General features: G+C 46.5%; 2 protein-coding genes across 3 annotated transcripts in view; both read left to right on the top strand.

The window, feature by feature from the left end:
* The window catches only part of thada (THADA armadillo repeat containing), a 99,083-nt gene extending 87,460 nt beyond the window's left edge, over window positions 1-11,623 (top strand). The window contains exons 33-37 of the mRNA XM_072677711.1: window positions 1,033-1,108; window positions 1,661-1,820; window positions 2,479-2,601; window positions 10,353-10,522; window positions 10,853-11,623. Of these exons, the coding sequence (XP_072533812.1) occupies window positions 1,033-1,108; window positions 1,661-1,820; window positions 2,479-2,601; window positions 10,353-10,522; window positions 10,853-11,167 (844 nt within the window). The 3' untranslated portion in view covers window positions 11,168-11,623. The remainder of the gene's footprint in view (window positions 1-1,032; window positions 1,109-1,660; window positions 1,821-2,478; window positions 2,602-10,352; window positions 10,523-10,852) is intronic.
* A 1,748-nt stretch (window positions 11,624-13,371) lies between these two features.
* On the top strand, window positions 13,372-17,168 carry LOC140554569 (mRNA decay activator protein ZFP36L2-B-like). Of its 2 annotated transcripts, none has more exons than XM_072677710.1 (2): window positions 13,372-13,704; window positions 14,044-17,168. In XM_072677710.1, exons 1-2 carry the CDS (start codon window positions 13,615-13,617, stop codon window positions 15,187-15,189), a joined length of 1,236 nt encoding a protein of 411 aa, XP_072533811.1. In that variant the 5' UTR covers window positions 13,372-13,614; the 3' UTR covers window positions 15,190-17,168. The 2 variants fall into 2 exon arrangements, with proteins under 2 accessions (XP_072533811.1, XP_072533810.1); XM_072677709.1 differs by having other exon boundaries at window positions 13,373-13,704; window positions 14,041-17,168.
* Window positions 17,169-18,116: the final 948 nt, after the last annotated feature.

The raw sequence follows: 18,116 nt of genomic DNA, 5'->3' as shown, positions 1-18,116 counted from the left end.
TGGAATTATCCGCTGTACAGTGCTATGCATGCACCAACGCTCAAATGACTGGTCTTTTGATGAATTCTAATAATGCAGTTCTAAGGGTTTCAGTCGTAGCATATCCATTAGCATATTGGCACAGGTGTGATGCCGTCACAGGCCAATATCTACAACATACCACGGCTTCAAGTGTAACTTTGAAGCCCTTGGCTAGTACTGGTGTCTAGTTTAACACCTTCCTCCCCTTTGCTTGGTTAGAGGCGAGCAGAGGAGACTGATATTCATAAGGCCATAAGGCAACTGATGTGTAGATGAAAAGCATTGATTCTCTTCATCTACAGTGGCATCTTTCACGTGGTGGATATATTAGGCAGCAAGTGAACAGTCAGTTCTTGAAGGTGGTGTGTTGAAAGCAGGGAAAATGGACACGCGTCAGGATCTGAGACATTTTGACAAGAGCCAGATTGTGTTGGCTACACGACTGGGTCAGGGCATCTGCAAAACATCAGGCAGGCCTTGTGGGGGGTTTTCTGGTGTGCAGTGGATAGTACCTACCAGAAGTGGTCTATTAAACAGAGGTTCAGTGCGGCCCTGTGGACTAAGGTGCTGCCACTATGATCTGAGGATCTGCTGGCTCGACAGAGCACTATTGGCCTTGCTCTCTCGGGGGTGTGTTTAATAGCACTTCCTCACGACATAACTCCTAGTGTGATGTTGGTCAGCACTGGCGACCTAGCGATGCTGCATTAGCAGCAGTTTGAATGGGGGGGTTCATATGAACGGGGATTGGATAACTGGGTAGAAAAATGGGAAGGGCAACCGGTAAAACTGATGACAAGGTCATGGGCACCTAGGACTCAATGATGTGATCCACTATTAAAAATACTGTGTATTTTCATACAGTAACATTCACACAAAAGGTATGCGTTGTCATGGTGTTCATTAAAAACCTTCTAAAAATAGAAAACAAAAAATACACACACACACACCATATATGTAGGGAACTTGTATGTAAAAACAAACCAGTCTGTGTTTGTGTGTGTGTTTCAGCTTGGAGCTGCACTGTGCTGCCCTCTCCTTAGCCTCTCGACTGATTGTGCACCTGGGAGAAGTAAAGAGGCCGCAGGTAAGGAAGATGAGCAGGTTAAAAAAACGAGAGAGAGAGACATTGTATGGAAAGGCTCTAGGCAGATATGGTGTAGTCAGAGGAAGTCTAGTCTGCTATAACGGATTATGTGTACTTAACCTTGTGCAAGGCTTAACATTCCTAGTTTGTTGAGCTACACCGGGGGCATGGTTTCTGCACTCGTGTGCTAATGTATTTGAATGGCATGAGTGAAAATAGGAGTGTGGGAGGAGTCTCTGGAAAGATGAAGTCAGCTTGATTTCATAAGCGTTTTATTAAGAGCTGCTTGCGTTGTTTGTAGGTCATTGAGATGTTTGTGAAGGGCCATTAGACGATTAGCTGCTAAGTGTGAAGTGGGGGGTGGTGGGGGAGCGTGGCCGTGACTGTACTTCATCGACTTCACTATGTCATTTGAGTTCCACTGTGAACCGTAATACAACCCCTTTTAAATGTGCAGAATTCAGCTTTTTTGGGGGGTTGGGGAGAGGTGAATCAATCATGCTAGAGTTCTCATGTCCTGGTGTGCTGGTATGCTTGTGTGTTTGTGCACAGGACGAGTTGGGTGGGACTGCAGTGGCGCATGTGGCTCTCTGGGGGGCAATGGTGGCACAGTGCTGTAGTGAGGAACGGCCCGTGGAGGTCAAACTGACTGCTGCAGAGGTGCTGGTCAAGGCCACGCCCACTCTGCTGACCGCTTCGACCCTGCCTCTTGGTGAGTGTTTGATCTCTGATTATATGCTTCTTTCTCTATGCGTTGGTATGAATATATACATGTATAGAAATATGTACACTGTATGGACAAAGGTTTTGGGACACCTGCTCATTCATTGTTTCTTCTGAAATCAAAAAAGAGTTTACCCTGCTTTTGTTGGAGTAACTGTCTCTACTGTCCGGATGGATTTCTACTAGATTTTGGAGCATTGTTGTGAGAATTTGATTGCATTCATCCACAAGAGCATTAGTGAGGTCAGGATGTTGAATGATTACTACCTCACTTCATCCACAACTTATTGGATGATCACGTCATTCCAGAGAACACAGTTCCACTGCTCAACGGCTCAATGCTGGGGGGCTTAATACCCCTCTTGCCCACTCCTGCCATTAGACTCTGTGCCAATAGGTTGATTTAAGTTTATCTGCCCCAGATAGTCCTATTCTATTTGCATTACTTCTCTACAGAGACTAGACACGCTGTGTGTGTGCACTTGCACATCTGTGTTAGCAATGGGTACAACCTAAAGTAGCTGAATCCATAATTAGAAGGGGTGTCCACAAACATTTGGACATGTAGTGTGTGTGAGTACATACACACAGTATATAAAGATGACGTGTGCTTCCCTGTGTGTGTGTGTGTGTGTGTGTGTGAGAAGGTATCTCCCACACCTTGTCGCTGTGGCAGAGTCTCTTCACCTTACTGCAAGATGAAGATCAAGATGTGCGAGAAAGAGCAGCTGACTTCATCTGTTATGTGCCAAAACACCTTTTTACCACAGGTATATATATATACACACTCTCTCTCTCTCACACACACACACCCCTACACAAAAAAAAATGGAGCAAACAAACACAAATTCCATAACCGGGACCTGGACCTTCTGAATTGTTTACTGGTAGTTGAAGTCACGCTGGAGAAGGTGCTGAGATGAAGTCACCACAATCAATGGAAAGGTGGACATTATGTGAGGGTGTGTTTTACAGTAAACTATTGCATCCAGTGAACATAGGCTGACAGATACCGTATTAAACCTAAGGCTACGGTTCTCAGGGTGAGGGTGGGGGGTTAGGTGGGGGTGGGGCAGTGTGAGTTTCTGTTTACGATCTCACTTGACTGAGCAAAAGAACTGAGGTGTGGAAGAAAGGAGGGGGACCAGCAGCTCTGGCCTTTGAAATGGAGGTGTGAGACTCGTTGATGCAGAGAGCAGGAACAACTTGGCCTCCTAAATCAGTCACATCAAAAACACGTCACTGCTAGCACGTCTGTCTGTGGCCTGATAAGCAGCTTCACACACACAAGAAACAGCTCAGGGAGTGTGAAGGAGATTGGGGAAGGGGGGGTGGAGTTGTTAGAGCAAAGGCCAAACAGAGAAGAGCAGTGCCTTGAAGTGCCCTCAGATACACTATTACACTATGCTTGCCCCTCAAACGCTGCCTCGCCTATCTGGACTATTTAAAACATAGCCCTTTCCTGAACTCTGCAATGTAGCGTAGGGTGGTGCATTGTAGGCTGGTCTTCAAAGTTCTTCAGCAAAGATAAGGGTTGTGTATAGGGCAAAAACATGTCACAGCTTAGATGCTGTTTATTCTATATGTTACAGTTGCCTCCAAAGTGTTATGATTAGTAATTATTATTATTATAGAATGTGTAACATGACTTTGTTAAAGATTCTTTAAAAAAATAGTTCAAAATGGACTATGGGGTGGGTTGTGTGTGTGTGTGTGTGTGTGTGTGTGGGTTGTGTGTGTGTGTGTGTGTGTGTGTGTGTGTGTGTGTGTGTATATATATATATATATATATATATATATATACTCTAGAATCCAGTTTTCCATGAGTGGACGGAAGCCTATGTGAGTATTTGACCCCTTGGGTAATTACAATCAGACTTCAGGCCTACCCCTCCTTGCCACACTGTGACCCCTGTCCTCCACAGGAAGACCAAATCAAATTAGACACTTTCTCCTGACTACAGTATCTCAATACAAATTAAGTTGGGAATCTGACCCCCCCCCCCATCATTACAAGGAAGCAGGATTGAATTTTTGGGCAGGGAGTTGACTGTGTAGGAACATTTGGCAAATTAAGCTGGGTCATTCCCTTGTGCTGTTTTTCGCTTTTATTTTTTGCCAGTTTCATTGTCCACTTTGCTCTTCTACTAGTTTCACCTAATACAGCCCAGAGACCAGAGTACAAGCAATTATGCTGTCTTCACTTCCAAACAGCCAGCTTTCATTTTCGGCCACCAGAGCATAGTGTACATATTGTCATAATGACGATAATCGCCTCCGTAATGGTGGTAATTAATGTCTATTGTGGGTACAGCATGCAGCAGAGATGGAACAGGTTGTGAGCTTGAACTTATGAACCTCTGGTCCTGATACAGAGAAACCCACCACCCCCTCTTGTTCCACTGCATTAGCCATTACTAGATCTAAGCTTGAATGATTGTTAAACCAGCAACTTGAACACAAAGTTGTTACTTCAATAATGGCTAAATGCGCAAGCAGTTTTTCCCATCAGCGCGTCCAAGTTCAACATCTGAGCCCAGCATTTCGAAAATGGATTTTAAAGAGGGCCAGCGTTTGTTGCGTGCATTACCCCAGCCCAGTGTTGTTCTTGGCTTCTCTACTGGAATATTGAGAACGGTTTTAAGGTTAAATGCACTATCAAACTACTGAGGCAGCTAATGTCTTAACGGTAATGTGTGCACCAACTGCGGGCCGATTCGTTCTTGTAATAAATAACCGAGAAAGAATCCAAATCGATCAGTGCATCGCCCCTCCGCTAGGACAAGACTCGCCTTGTGCTGCAAATGATTATTCCCTCATTCATTCATCAGAACAGTAGAAGTGGACCCGTCTGGAAAGCAGGGTTTGGCTTTAGTGGAAAGGCTGTCGTTGATTCATCCTTTCTTATGTGGTCTTCAGAATAAACTGGTCAACACGCAGGACACTGAGATCACAGAGATCCCGTTCTTTTGACCTTTTGGTTCCTTTTGTCCTTATGCAGGTGGTTTCCTTCTACTTTGAAACAGGCTGTAGTGTGTCCAGACCCCAGGCCTTTCAACTTCCAAACACAAGTGTGTGTGTGTGTGGGGGGGGGGGGGGGGGGGGGTTGGGGGGTGTAAAACTCTCTCTAGACAGGTGAAGAAGGTGTAAACTGTTTAAAAGGGCGTCTGAGGTTTTGCGTTGATGTGTCAGACAATCTGATACCTTTCGTACTGATTATAGAGAGGTTCAGTGTTGTAATTTGTATATTTGACACTTTAAAAAGTACACTGTGGAATATACGGTAATGTAGAATGTAATGTAGGCAGTAATTAGCTGTAGTAAATTTCACAGTATACTTACCGTACGCTTACTTTACGGTTTAGTACATCTTCACAGACCAGCAGGTAACAGACCACTAGCACATGTCTATCTAAAAGAACGGCTGCATTCCTCTGCGTACATTCCAGCTACATATCATCTAATTTACTGTAGCTTTCTGTGTTTGTGAACAGTTATGGAGACGTCCTTCTGTTGGCCCCATAATAAAAACTAGTATCCGAGTTGGAATTAATGCAAAATGTATCGTTAGCAAAGATGGATTATTGTTCAGACAGATTGTGACCATGATGCTTTACAGATCTACAGTAATATGCTGTATTCAGGTCCTACAGTAAGACTTTGTTCATTGTTTCAGTAGTTATACTGTGAAGACTACAGAAATGTGGAACACAGTGGAGCCATTCAGGTTGTTTCTAGCTTGTTATCGTAAGTAGTCATGAGACTACAGCAGTAACAGTCGCTCTGTAGACCGCAGTATTCTTAATAACTGATTCAGAACTTTTCAGAACTATGGCTTTTACCGTAGTGTGTGTGTGTGTGTGTATATATATATATATATATAACAGTCTGAGAACTCATCTGCATGAGGTTGTCTTGTTATCATTGGCAAAGGTGTTTGTGTGTGTTTCTGTGCATCTACTTTGGTCTCCAGTTCCCGTAGCTCTGTGGAGGAAGTCGGAGCTATAAAGCGACGTGTTGTTTTCTCACCTTGATACCACTCTCTTTCACACCGACACTTCCTTCCCGCGGCCTTGCACACCTCCGTTTCCAAGCTGGAAGCTGGTGAAAGCTGGTGCAAGGTTACCCACGCTCGCTTCACGTCGCCGGTTCCGCTGTTCCTGCAAACGAGAACAGAAAGGAAGATATAAATAACTGCAGCAGTTGTTTCGGTTGGGCTTGCTGGCTCATTCTAGAGCGTATTCAGAACATCTGTAGTCATCAGTATCTTATGGGTCTTGTGGTTTAGGGGCCATCTGTGGAATCAGCGGATACTCATGGGAGACACTGGGATTGGACCTGTTGGAAAATTCCTAGAAATGAAACAACTGAAAGCAAGGTCATTGCATCAGCATCTCCATTCAGTCTCTTTACCCAGCGTGTAACTGACCACTGGAAGGGTCGTGGATGTGGACTGGGTGGACGTACGCAGACCTGTTTGTGTGTTCGCCCTGGTATCGTCACCGACACCAACCTACAACTCTCTGCCGCTTTCTAGGTCACGAACATCTCTGATTTCACAGAAACAACCCCCCTGTTCGCTAACCACCCTTCACTCCCACTCGCGCACACACACAGACACCCGACACTCAGCCAGCTGCAGCGACTCACATCCCAGATTCGCTGCACACCAAAGCCCCTCTCGCTCGTTACTCAAAAAAGGTTTTTTTTAATTAGTTCCAGCCCCACGACTCCCATAGATCGATTACGGGAATGAAGCTTTGTGCCTTCTGGAATCTCAGCTCGGTTGCGTGTCTAAGCAGCCCCGGCGAAGCTCCCCAAAACAACACTTCTCAAGGACTCCAGGGCGAGATGAGTGCCAGGCTTTTGGAAGCTGTTTCCCTCCATCTCTTTTCCCACAGCAAGGCCTGTGATGGAATTGTAGAAGCTTAAACCCAAGTTAAACCCAGTCTCCTCACTGAAGTATACCTTATCAGAGTGGAATAGAACGGGTCAATTTAAAGAGTATTCGTGATTGCAGATGGTACAAGTGTCCACATAGATGAGGTTCTTCGAAAAGTACGGAGGGGTTTGTTGTGACAGTGACGGAGAGGTCAGGATACAAACCTATAGAATTTATATCTCTGATTCAGATTCTGCGTCATTCAGATTCTGATTCTGATTCTGATTATATAGGAGGTTATCATTGAGTGGCTTAGTTGGAACACCCTGTTACAGCTAACCCCTGCTGTGTGGAGGCTGTTATCCCGCCAGGCTAGAGTTACAGTATTCACATGCTTAAAATTGATGAGAGTGTGTTGGAGGAAAAAGTTACTTTAAGGTACAAAACCTTCAGGCAGAATCCTGAGAAGTATCCGTTCACAGATGACGTTGCTCTGCTGATATGACAAGGCGACCAATAGCACATTCTACCTTTTAACTACGTAACAACTCCATGTTACATTTTACTCCCTTACATCTCATTCAGTAATGTGACACACATTTCTTAAGAATTTGGGCATTGTTTTAGGCTCAGGGCTTATATAGCGAACAACTAAAGGAAGCGTGTAACCCTCCAATCTCAAATCTGAAATATAAAAGTACCTCACAGTAGCTGCACTTATTCTGAAGCATAGATTCTGTCTGTGTACACCGATCAGCCATAACATTAAAACCACTAAAACAAAGCCTCTGAAGGTGTCCAGTGGTATCTGGCACAAAAACATTTGTGGCAGATCCTTTAAGTCTGTAAGTTTCAAGGTGGAGCCGTCAGGGGTCACATCAATGGCCGCTTCTCTCGTTGCTTTCATTGGGAGGCTCGGTTGTAACACCACCTTACCAGGTTACTTTTAAAGTACAAAGCTTTCAGGGTGAATCTTGAGAAATACCTGTCAGATTTCTGTTAGATTGACGCATGATGTTGCTATGGGAATATGGATTTTTTGGTGTTTAGATCTGGGTGCACAAGGTTAATGTAGCTAACACATAATGGGAGCTTGTGTAAAAGTACCTCACGTAGCTGAAAACAGTAGTTGCCGTTAATTTTAAAGCGTAAGGTCAACCTGTGGATATTGATCAGCCATAACATTAAAACCACCATCGAGGCATGAACTACACAAAACCTCCGAAAGTGTCCTGTGGTACAGCAGATGCTTTTAAGACCTGTATGTTTCTAGGTCTCCATAGATCACATCAATGATCCTTGGGCGCCCATGACCCTGTAGATATTAACCACTGTATTCCACTAATGCTCTGATCTGGTCACCACAATTCGGGCCATTGTCAGAATGGCTCAGGTCCTGGTCACTTATTGCTTAACATACCCCAACCCTTGACAGATGCCACTGTAACGAGATAATCAGCGTTATTCTCTTCACCCATCGGGGCCTTTTCTGTTATGTCTGATCAGTTTATATTAGTTTCTTTAACAGTGCATTGGTTTGCAAGCATCTCTTAATAGATCACTTGCAGATTTTGTACCAGTTGATTGTTGGAACATTAATGTTCCAATTATGTTCAATTAAGTTCAGCCAAAAGGAGAAGGCGTTGAAGGAAGCTGCGCTTCATGTCTTTTGCGTGTTTTTCAGCGTCCTGTCTGCCATCTCGCTACAGCTCCAGTTCAACTTTTAGTCAAATTGCGTCAACTCTGGTGTAAAATAGCAGAACCGTCACATGCCTCTTAAACATAAACACATGCAACAGCTGTCAAATAAGCGTACCTCTCCAAGAACAAGCCAACACTTCAGGGTACATACACACACACACAAACACGGATGTGCACAGCGCACAAACAGACGCTCACGTACGCGCACAAACACAGATAAAAACAGCGAGGCAGAGCCATGAGAAGCGGGGGCGTTGTGTAAGCCGAGGAGAGGTTGGGAAATCGCGTTAGTGAAGTGTGAAACCACAGAAAAGGGCCGAAATGGAAAGCAGCTTGAGTTTCCTATTATGCCTTGTAATGTCTGGGTGCTGGTGTGCTTGGGCCTGGCCTGTTTCCAGCCCCGCAGGCCCACGCTTCCCAACCACCACCCCTCCGAAGGGATGAATAGATGCTCTGACATCAGAGCCCTGGCCGGGCGACAGAGACGGGCCGTCCCAGCGCGCTACCTAGAGAAAAGCCCATGTCACTCCTGATCGGATTCCTCAAATCTGCGCTAATAGTGTACAATCAACAGCTTTCTGCATTCCCTCAATGTCAGCTTAAACCCTCCCTGTCCCCCCGCTACAGTTGTACGAGGAAAGGCGATACGCGCTCTCTGAGCCGCAGTACTTTCCCAGCATGCTTTCGAGGGGGGTAGGGTGTCATTGCCATTAAGGGGTGTCGCTTTGCCCTCCTCCTACAGCGGTTCCTGACTGGCAGGTCCTGGTGACTGCTGGCTGCAGACGGCTGTGGAGATGGTGAAGAGAAGCCAGAAAGCAAAAACAAACACGCGGTGACTCACTCTCACGTTGCCACAGAGAAGGCTTTGAAGCATGAACAACTGGGGTCATTAAAGTAAAGACTTCACAGGGGTTTGACCACTGCTCTGGATGACTGTTAATATTATCCACCCACACACATGCAGGCCTTTAGAATCTCAGTTCCTCTCGCACTTCCATTTCTTTCAACATGTCTACCGTCCTACTTTCCTGGGCCTTTGCTGGACCCGTTGTCCATGCAGGACTGCTCTGTGGGCGGCCTCAAAGTGCTGTGTGATGCTCTGTGCTTGTGTGGTTATCATTTTGCCTCTCTGAACGGGCTCCACAGCTGGCGGAGACGGGAACACACACACACACACACACACAAAAAAGGGAAGACGGCCTCCATCTCCAACCTCTGCTTTCCATCTTCTGTCCTGGCAGATCACACGTTTAGAGCGGCTCGCATGGTGGGACTGCACTCCTGCTCAGTGGAAAGGGCTAATATATTATACTAAGCTCTCTGACACATCTGCTTTGCCGCGTGTGGGTTCAGTGTCTGTATGAAGACCTCTAAGAGCTGAGGTGTTCAGGAGGGTCTTTAATTAATGATCTCCAGCCACTCAATATTGAGTTCTTTACTAAAGGCAGTGGTTCTGTATAGGAACAGGACAATTTAAAGAATGCAGATTTAGCTCTTCTCTGTGTTGGATAGAACCTTTCAAAAATGGATCATATATAGCAGCAAGAGATTGAACCACTATCGTTAGGAGTCAGCAGACCCTTCCCAGAACCCTGAGCACCTGAACACCAGCTTTGCAGATATTACAAGTGTCTTCTGGGCTCTTTCCTTTTACCACTTTAGAACCGCTCAGTGCTCTAGAAACCTAAACTGCTTATTAACGTCTGAACATGGGCCTTATTTTCTTTGTTTTTGTGACCTCTATGACAGGGGCACAGACAGGCTAAAATAGGTTCCTTCGGTTCCTCAAAAGCTGCATTGGAAACATCAGACCCAGATGGTTCCTGAAAAGGGTTCAGTACGTTCAGAGTTCAGAGTGTCAGAGGAAATTCAACACTTGACCGCCATGCCTTATTCCGCCCTTATGACAAGCCTTTCTGTTCATGCCTCTATCTCCAGGTGTTGCCACAGGACCTGTCTCTTCTCCTGTTGCTCTGGAGATGGGGGTGAAACTTCTGTGCCAGCTGTTCCAGGTGTGGGGCCAGGTGGCAGTTGGCGTGATAGCCCTGACCGAGTGGCTGCTGGGAGATGGCCTGGCAGAGCTGGGCAGTGTGGACACACCTGACTTGGTAAGGATGCTATGATGGTGTGTTTGTTATTAGCTTTGTACTTTGTACTGTGAGGCTAGCTGACAAGCAAAGGAGGTTTATGACCACCAAGTATTATCTGCCTAAATCACTAAAACTATCAAATAGATTTGCATTGTGGTGCTTTTGATACTGTGTGGAAGTGTGGAGGTTTGAGGCATGAGTGTGATGAGTTAAGCATACAGTTTGTTCCTAATGGTCAATAAGCTTTTATTACTTGTTAGCTGCTTTAGCCTCGTAGTTCCAGGGCAAAACTAAATAAGCAAAGTGGTGTTCACTCATATTTTGCCCCCTCCCCCTCTATCCTTGCAGGATGAAGAGTTCCTCTTTGAGAAGGGAGACCTGAATCTGTGGATAGAGCCTCTGCAGTGGGCCCGCCTATTGCACGCACACCTGTGTGCCCTCTCTACAGCGCCAAGCTCACCCGCCGCGCACCTGACCGAGCTGGACCGTCTGTCTTTCATAGCCAACGCCAACGCCCAATCTGCCAGAGAGGCGCTGGCCGCTCTCCCTGCGTTGCCTCAGTTCTCCGCCACCATAGAGCATGCTAAGCTAACCGTGTTGATGGAGAGGGCCACGCTGGCACAGAACGTGCTCACGACACTCAGACGAACGGACCTGAGCTGAGAACCGAAGATCTTTCAGATTCCTCTTTTTTTATTTTAAACAACTTCCCAAAGACATTACAGCCAGTTTTACTTGCAAAAGAAGAAAGCAGGCAGGGCATTTTAATATGTCTTGTGGAGTTTACAGGGACACAAGGAGCTTTTTGGTAGTGACTGCATCTCCGGTTTAACGTTTCGGCCAAGAGCAGCTGATGTCAGACCGATCCATTCTCTCTGTGCGACTGCCTGCAAATATTATGATTATTTTAGAATTTCCTCTCTGTCTTTGAAGGAGTTTTATTTCTTCAAGGCCGGCCCAGGTCAGGACCATAAACGTTGTTTTAGTATATTATGAATTTATTTCAAATGTGTGGTGGGCTTCGCGTGCCTTCCCTAAAAACGTGGAATTGTGTGCCGGCATGCCGCTCGCCCACAAACTTGTTTTTCATCAAAATAAAAAAGACTTGTTTTTATTATATTCATTTGCCTCAGGGCTGACTCGTGCACATTTGTATGGGAGTGTGCGCTTGTGCGTGCATGTGCGTTTGTGTGTGTGTCCTAGAAAAGTGCTAAGCAATGGGTGAATTATGGATGCCTATGCGTTGTACAGTCTTAAAAATAAAGGTGCTTCAAACGATTCCAAGGAACCAAAAGTGGCTCTTCTGTGGTCTTCTGTGGCCTCGCCTTAAAGAACCAGTGGAAGCACCCTTATTTTTAGGAGTGTAAAGATGAGAATCATCTTTCTGTAACATATCATAGCTTTCTTTTGTCATGCAGAAAAACGAGCGCAAGGTTTTGCAGTTGTGCCACAAAAATCTGAACTCCAACCAAGGCCAACTCTATTTTCCACTCCTGTATTTTTAACAAACTTTTACACATCAGTGTGGTTTCAGTTGTATACAGTGTGTGTATTTCTTTCTTTCTTTCTTTTTTTTTTTTTTTTTGGATGCACCCTTTAACCTGGTTCCCAGAAGAAAAAAAAGACTCCTTGTGCCCCTTTTGCCGAATCTGTTATGCAATTGATGTGCAGAGCAGGAGGCTGGTGGCTGGGTCGCCTTCAGGCCTGCAGTTGTAAGGTTCATTGCTGTAAAGTGATGTAATGTCTTGGGATGGCCCAGCATAGCCGACCCCTTTCCCCCCAGCAGTGGGACGCGGCGGTGCGTAGGGGTAAAATAAAGTCACTGTCAGTGTTTGACACTGCCACAGGCTGACGTGTGTGTGTGTGTGTGTGTGTGTGTGTGTGTTACTGGAGTCCACTTTGATGCATGAACAGAGAAGGAGAGTGCTGCTAGCATATGGGAATCAGTAAAAGAAGGGGAAGCAATATGCTCGGTGCTGTTCTTGGACGTTAGGTGGCGCCCATGACGTGTGTTCCTTCTTTATTTAATAAACAGGACCCTTTCAGACCCATAGAGGGCAGTGTTGGATCGGTTTAGTGACAGGGGGGTGAGACATTCCTTCACATGGTCCTCATTTTTGTGCTGCTGCTGGAGGAGCAGTGCTCATTTCGGGGAAGATGAGCGCAGGAGACCTGAGCTCGGACCTGAGCAGAGGGGAGGGAGGGGGTAGGTTTGGCTGCCCTCCCCCTAAACTCATATGCGAGGTTTCATCCTTTCAACTGTAAAAAGCACGGTTAATCATTTTCAGCGCTCGTTACTTTAGTTTATTGCTACAGACTTTGATCGTTTGGCAGATATCGAAAGTGTTGGGTGCTGATTAACCACGGAGGAAACTGTCAAAACTGGGTCACTGAAACGTATCATGGCACACACTAGACTACCTGTTGCTTTCTCTATCTGTGGGATCTGATAAGCGTAGTAGTAGAAGTAGCACTGGTGTACCAGATCAGCCAGCAGCACGTTTCAGGCGTGCACGCTCCCTCCCCACTAGTAGTGACTAGCTGATCATACTATGGAAAGTTTACACTGGCTTCATTTCTAGGCGCTGCAGCACTTCTACTGTCGTCCAGTTTGAGCTACAGTAGATATTATAGTACCTCGACTGTGACTGCACACACAAATCAGTCAACAGACAGTATGGACATGTGTGAGTCGTAGTTGTGGGGTTGCTCGTGTTGTGCTCCACTCGCTCAGCCACCGAAAAGTTGGCCTGTGGAGTCACAAACTGCTGGGCGGGGTTTAGGTGGAGTCCACCAATCAGCGTTGGCGCTCGTCCTCCCTTAAAGAGAATGGTCGGCGGTTCAGGCTGCAGCCCCGCCCCCCTCGGCCCGCTCTAGTCCGTATATGTTGGAGGGGCGCGAGCGGCGGACTGTTCTGACTCGGCAGAGAGACGGAGGAAGACGAGCAGCGACTCAAACACACACACAACTCGGCTCCAGTGGCAGACCACATCTGGAATTACTTTTTTTTTTTAAACTCCGTCTCTCGGACCCCTCTCACAAAGTAGCAGTCGTGGCAAACGAAGAACAGAAGTAAACAGCTGCGCACCAGGATCCTGGTTGGTCCTCCAATGAAAGATCAACTGCACCTCGCCAGTCCAGAAGCAGCAATGTCGACCTCCATCCTGACCGCCATCTACGACATCGACATGCTCTATAAGGTAGTGTTCTGTGTTAAGTGGCTTTTGCAGGGAAGTTTGCACGCAGTGTACTTTTTCCTGGTGTGTTATGGTGGGAGTGCTGCTGCTGCTGCTGCTGCTGCTGCTGCTCTTGTTAGCTAGCAGTAGCCTGCACGCGCCTCCACAACTAGACTAAACTTCCAGCTCCAACTTTTGCTGCAAGCTAAAGCTAGCATGCACTCTGACTTTCCTCCGGCTGCCTTGGAGCTGCTTGTAGACTCCGGGTAGAAGCTGTAACTGTACCCTCGTGCTCTACTGTGTTTTCACTTCTAACTCTTCCCCCCTCCTCCTCCTCCTCCTCCTTGTCTTCCCTCACAGCAGGAGAAGAACCTCAACATGAACGCCCTCCACTTTAACAGCATGCTGGACAAGAAAGCGGTGGGCGCCCCCCTGTCCAGCTCGGCCAGCGCCAACAGTTGCTCGTTCGCTACGGGATTTTTCCGCCGCAACTCGGCTGGCAGCACGGATTTGCCGAGCAACGGCAACAAGTACTCGTACAAGGACAGCAGCTGCAGCGCCGCCACCACCGCCATGCTCAACAAGGAGAACAGCAGCAGGTACCGCGAGCGCGCCTTCAGCGAGGGCGGGGAGCGCGCGCAGGCGCAGCCACAGCAGGCGCAGCAGAAGGCGGCCTCGCAGATCAACTCGACCCGCTACAAGACGGAGCTCTGCCGGCCCTTCGAGGAGAACGGCGCGTGCAAGTACGGCGAGAAGTGCCAGTTCGCCCACGGCTACCACGAGCTGCGCAGCCTCTCACGACACCCCAAGTACAAGACGGAGCCGTGCCGCACCTTCCACACTATCGGCTTCTGCCCCTATGGGCCACGCTGCCACTTCATCCACAACGCGGACGAGCGCAGGCCGGCTCCGGCCAGCCACGCGTCCAACGCGGCAGAGTCCAAGTGCTCCAGCGGCGGCGGTGGCGGCGGCGCCGGCTACGGTCCCCGAGATGCGCCCCCTGTCGGCGCGTCCGTTTACCGCGACAGACCCAAGCTGCACCACAGCCTCAGCTTCTCGGGCTTCTCCACGCCGCACGGCCTGGACTCGCCGCTCCTGGACACCAGCCCCACGTCCCGCACGCCCCCGCCCCCTTCGTCCGGCTTCTATGAGGACGCGCTGGCGCCGGGCGCCTTCTCCTTCACCGCCGGCCAAGAGCTGAAGGCGCTGCTGGCCCCCCTAGCCGTGCAGACGGCCACCAGCTACGCCTCATACTACGGCAGCTTCCAACCCCCCGTGGGTCCCCCCTCGCCCCCTTACAACCTGAGCCACCTGCAGGCGCTGCAGCGCCTCTCGGAGTCGCCGGTGTTCGACTCCCCGCCCAGCCCGCCGGACTCCATCTCCGACCGGGACAGCTTCGCCAGCGGCTCGCTCAGCTCCTCCGGGAGCCTCAGCGGCTCCGAGTCGCCCAGTCTGGACGCCGGGCGACGTTTGCCAATCTTCAGCAGGCTGTCGATTTCTGATGATTAGAGATGATTTAGAGTTTGTAGGGGTGTGTGTGTGTGTGTGTGTGTGTGTGTGAGGGGGAGAGAGAGAGAGAGAGAGAGAGTCTGTGTGTGAGATTTCTCGTTTCCGGTTTCTCCTCCTCGTCTTTCCTGTGCGGGACTGGAGGAGCCGAGATTCCAGCCGTTCAGCTCTGAACACGGCGAGCGAGTGAGCGTTTAACAGACTTCTTCATCCAGGGAGATGGATTGTCACACCATGGCATTAGTTTTTGTGTTTCTTTCCTTCTTTACTTCTCGTTTTCTGCTTGAACTGATAGCTATGAAAGTAGATATCAACAGAAGGCATTCCAGCGGTCAGAGTGAGGGCTGCGTTGTGGCAGCCGTGTGCTTTAGCAGACCGTCACGTTTCCGCAGACACGGTTCTCCTTTCGTGCACAAAGACTGACTGTGTTTTGTGTTTTGGAACGTGAAAGACAGAGCGGTTTCAAGATTTTCCTCCATCCTACCAAGAATATGCCTTGACGAGTATCAGTTTGCAAAGTAGCCTCTAAATGTATGCGCTTCTGAAAGCTCAAAAACAACCGAAAGAAAACCAGAGCGACTTCCATTCCAAGAGCACGACCCAGCGCCACAGCGCCACCCAGTGGTTCGGTCGGTTAGTGTAGTTTGTTGCTTGGTTGAAGCACTCTTGTTGGGTTTGTTGGGAAATCACTGCTGATGGTTGAATATATATTTTTTTAGCTGTTTTTGAGTGATTTTACATAGCAGTACGTAACTGGCTATGAACTATTTAACTTATTTATTATCTTTGTGAAAAAAAAGTATAGGCTACATTTTTTGGTAATTTGTGTCCATACTGTATTTATCAAGTATGTTGAAGCAATAGATCTATATTCTTTTATTATGTTTAAATTATGATCGCCATTATTAATCTACATAAGTGGAGTGTATGTTCTTTTCACAGTAATATATTTTTTTTTTCTTTGTTTGGTCTCCTTTTTTTTGTAACTTCACTTGGTTATTTTATTGTAAATGAGTTAAAATCTTAATTTAAGAGATTGTATGTGATATTTATTTCATTAATTTTGTTTCCTTGTTTACGTTCATTAAAAAAAACATTTGAGTGATTGCCGTTTGTTGGGATGTTGCTTGCGGAAGACGTTTTTTCGGGGGGGAATCCCTAGATGTAGAAGCTTTCAGATACATCTGTAGAGAATGTATAAACTGTGGTTGTCAAGACCGTCCAAACCAGTAGTTTTGTTTGTTTGTTTGGGTTTTTTTTTCTTTTCCTCCCCCCTTCAGTCAATGACAAGGATCCCAAGTACTTAAATGAACCAAAAAGTATTGTTTTGGTTTTATTTTTATTTTCTTTTTTCCTTTCATATGATGCACAGAGTCAGGTTAGGACTCCTACCATGTGCTTTGAGAATGTAGCAATTCAGTGCCCCAGTATTATTATTATTATATTACTATTGTGTAGTGCCTAAAAGGGGTCCACCATCCTTACATGCCTTACAATTAACCAAATAAAGTATTTTCATACAAGTTGATGTTTTTACACAAGAGGAGTTGAATGAATGAATGTAGGTTTGAATTTGAACTCTTTCTTTTCTTTTTTTTTGGAAAGGTTGTTACCACTTATCAAAAGAGGGGCTTTGGAGCAACCAGCAAAGCTTTTTAATTTCCTCTGTTTTTTGTTTTTGTTTTGTTTTTTACAAAAAAGACTCCCTATTCCTTTAGATTTCTTTTGTTCCCTTGATTGCTTTCGATATAGTCTGAGTGTTCGGACTTTGCTGGATGGGGAATTTTTTTGGTTTGTTTTGCTTGTACATAGTAGGTACACGGGATGGGCACTATGTACTTTTCTTGACTACTTTTATCCGAAGTAAAGCTTTTTGAATGTAACTTAAAAACGGACAAAAAAGACGACGTCGTCACATACTTGTTTCTGGGGAGTCAGTTCACTACAAATTGTGTGTGAGACTGTTAACTTTGTACTGTACCTTTTTTTTTTTTTTTTTTTTTTTTTTTTTTTTTTGTAGTTCTCCCAATAAAATTATTTTGGAAAAAAAACACAAGGCTGGAATGTGGTCTCCTCCATGTGGTTGTCATTGAGCGACTGGAGCGGTCTTGCGAGTCATACTTCTTTAGCAAGTTATTTATGAGCTTAGAAAAGGCAGACGCACACACACATACTCCAACGCCACCATTCCTTCTGAAAAGAAATACAAGTAGCATATTTCTCTAATGGACCTTCTAAGGCCCTCGCGCTCTCTGAAAGCCAGCAGGGCTTTCTGCAGCACTTGAGTGTGGTTTTGACGGCCTGTGGGAAAGGCTGGGAGTGCGGCGGCCGTCCACAGGGCCTCCGTCACTAGAGATTTCAAGAGATTGCTACTGGAGATCTCTACAGTGAGTTTATCTGAGTGTAGGATCAGAACCTGTTATTCCACAGCAACCAGGTCAGATTACTAGAACGACTGAAGATGCCTTTTTACACTGAGTTCTGCTGAAAGCTGAGCAGGTTTTTAGTGGCCTTCTGTAAAGTTACTCTGCTTGGAGACACACAAGGGTTTATTTCTGACAGGAACAGTATCTCGCATCTCCCGTGATCCTCATAATTACCCTGTATTCTCAAGCCGTCTTATTTAAGCTCCATCTTTCAGATCCAACGCACTCATTAAACAGTGGAAAGTGGTACCATGTAATAACACGTGTGTGAATGAAGGACAAACCTTTAAATTGTCTAATAAATTGGTAAGCAGGGTTCTGTATGGAAGGAAACAGGGTTCTTCTATGGCATATCGCTCAGAGAGTGTGGTTTGAACTTCATCTTAAATCCATATGTGAGAACACCAATCTGCTGGAGTCCTTACTTACTGACTCACCCCCTAAAAACTCCTGATATAAACACTTGCTAATACCTGCTGTGAAGCTTTCCAGATCCAGCTGTAA

This window comes from Salminus brasiliensis, chromosome 4 (assembly GCF_030463535.1).
Source record: "Salminus brasiliensis chromosome 4, fSalBra1.hap2, whole genome shotgun sequence".
Taxonomy (NCBI): domain Eukaryota; kingdom Metazoa; phylum Chordata; class Actinopteri; order Characiformes; family Bryconidae; genus Salminus; species Salminus brasiliensis.
Note: the sequence above shows the minus strand (reverse complement) of the source record. Positions and strands in the feature narration are given on the sequence as shown.

Coding starts and splice junctions, on each gene's coding strand:
- LOC140554569 (XM_072677709.1), top strand. CDS start 13,615: ATGAAAGATCAACTGCACCTCGCCAGTCCAGAAGCAGCAATGTCGACC. Junction 13,705..14,040: donor ACATCGACATGCTCTATAAG/GTAGTGTTCTGT, acceptor CTTCCCTCACAG/CAGGAGAAGAACCTCAACAT.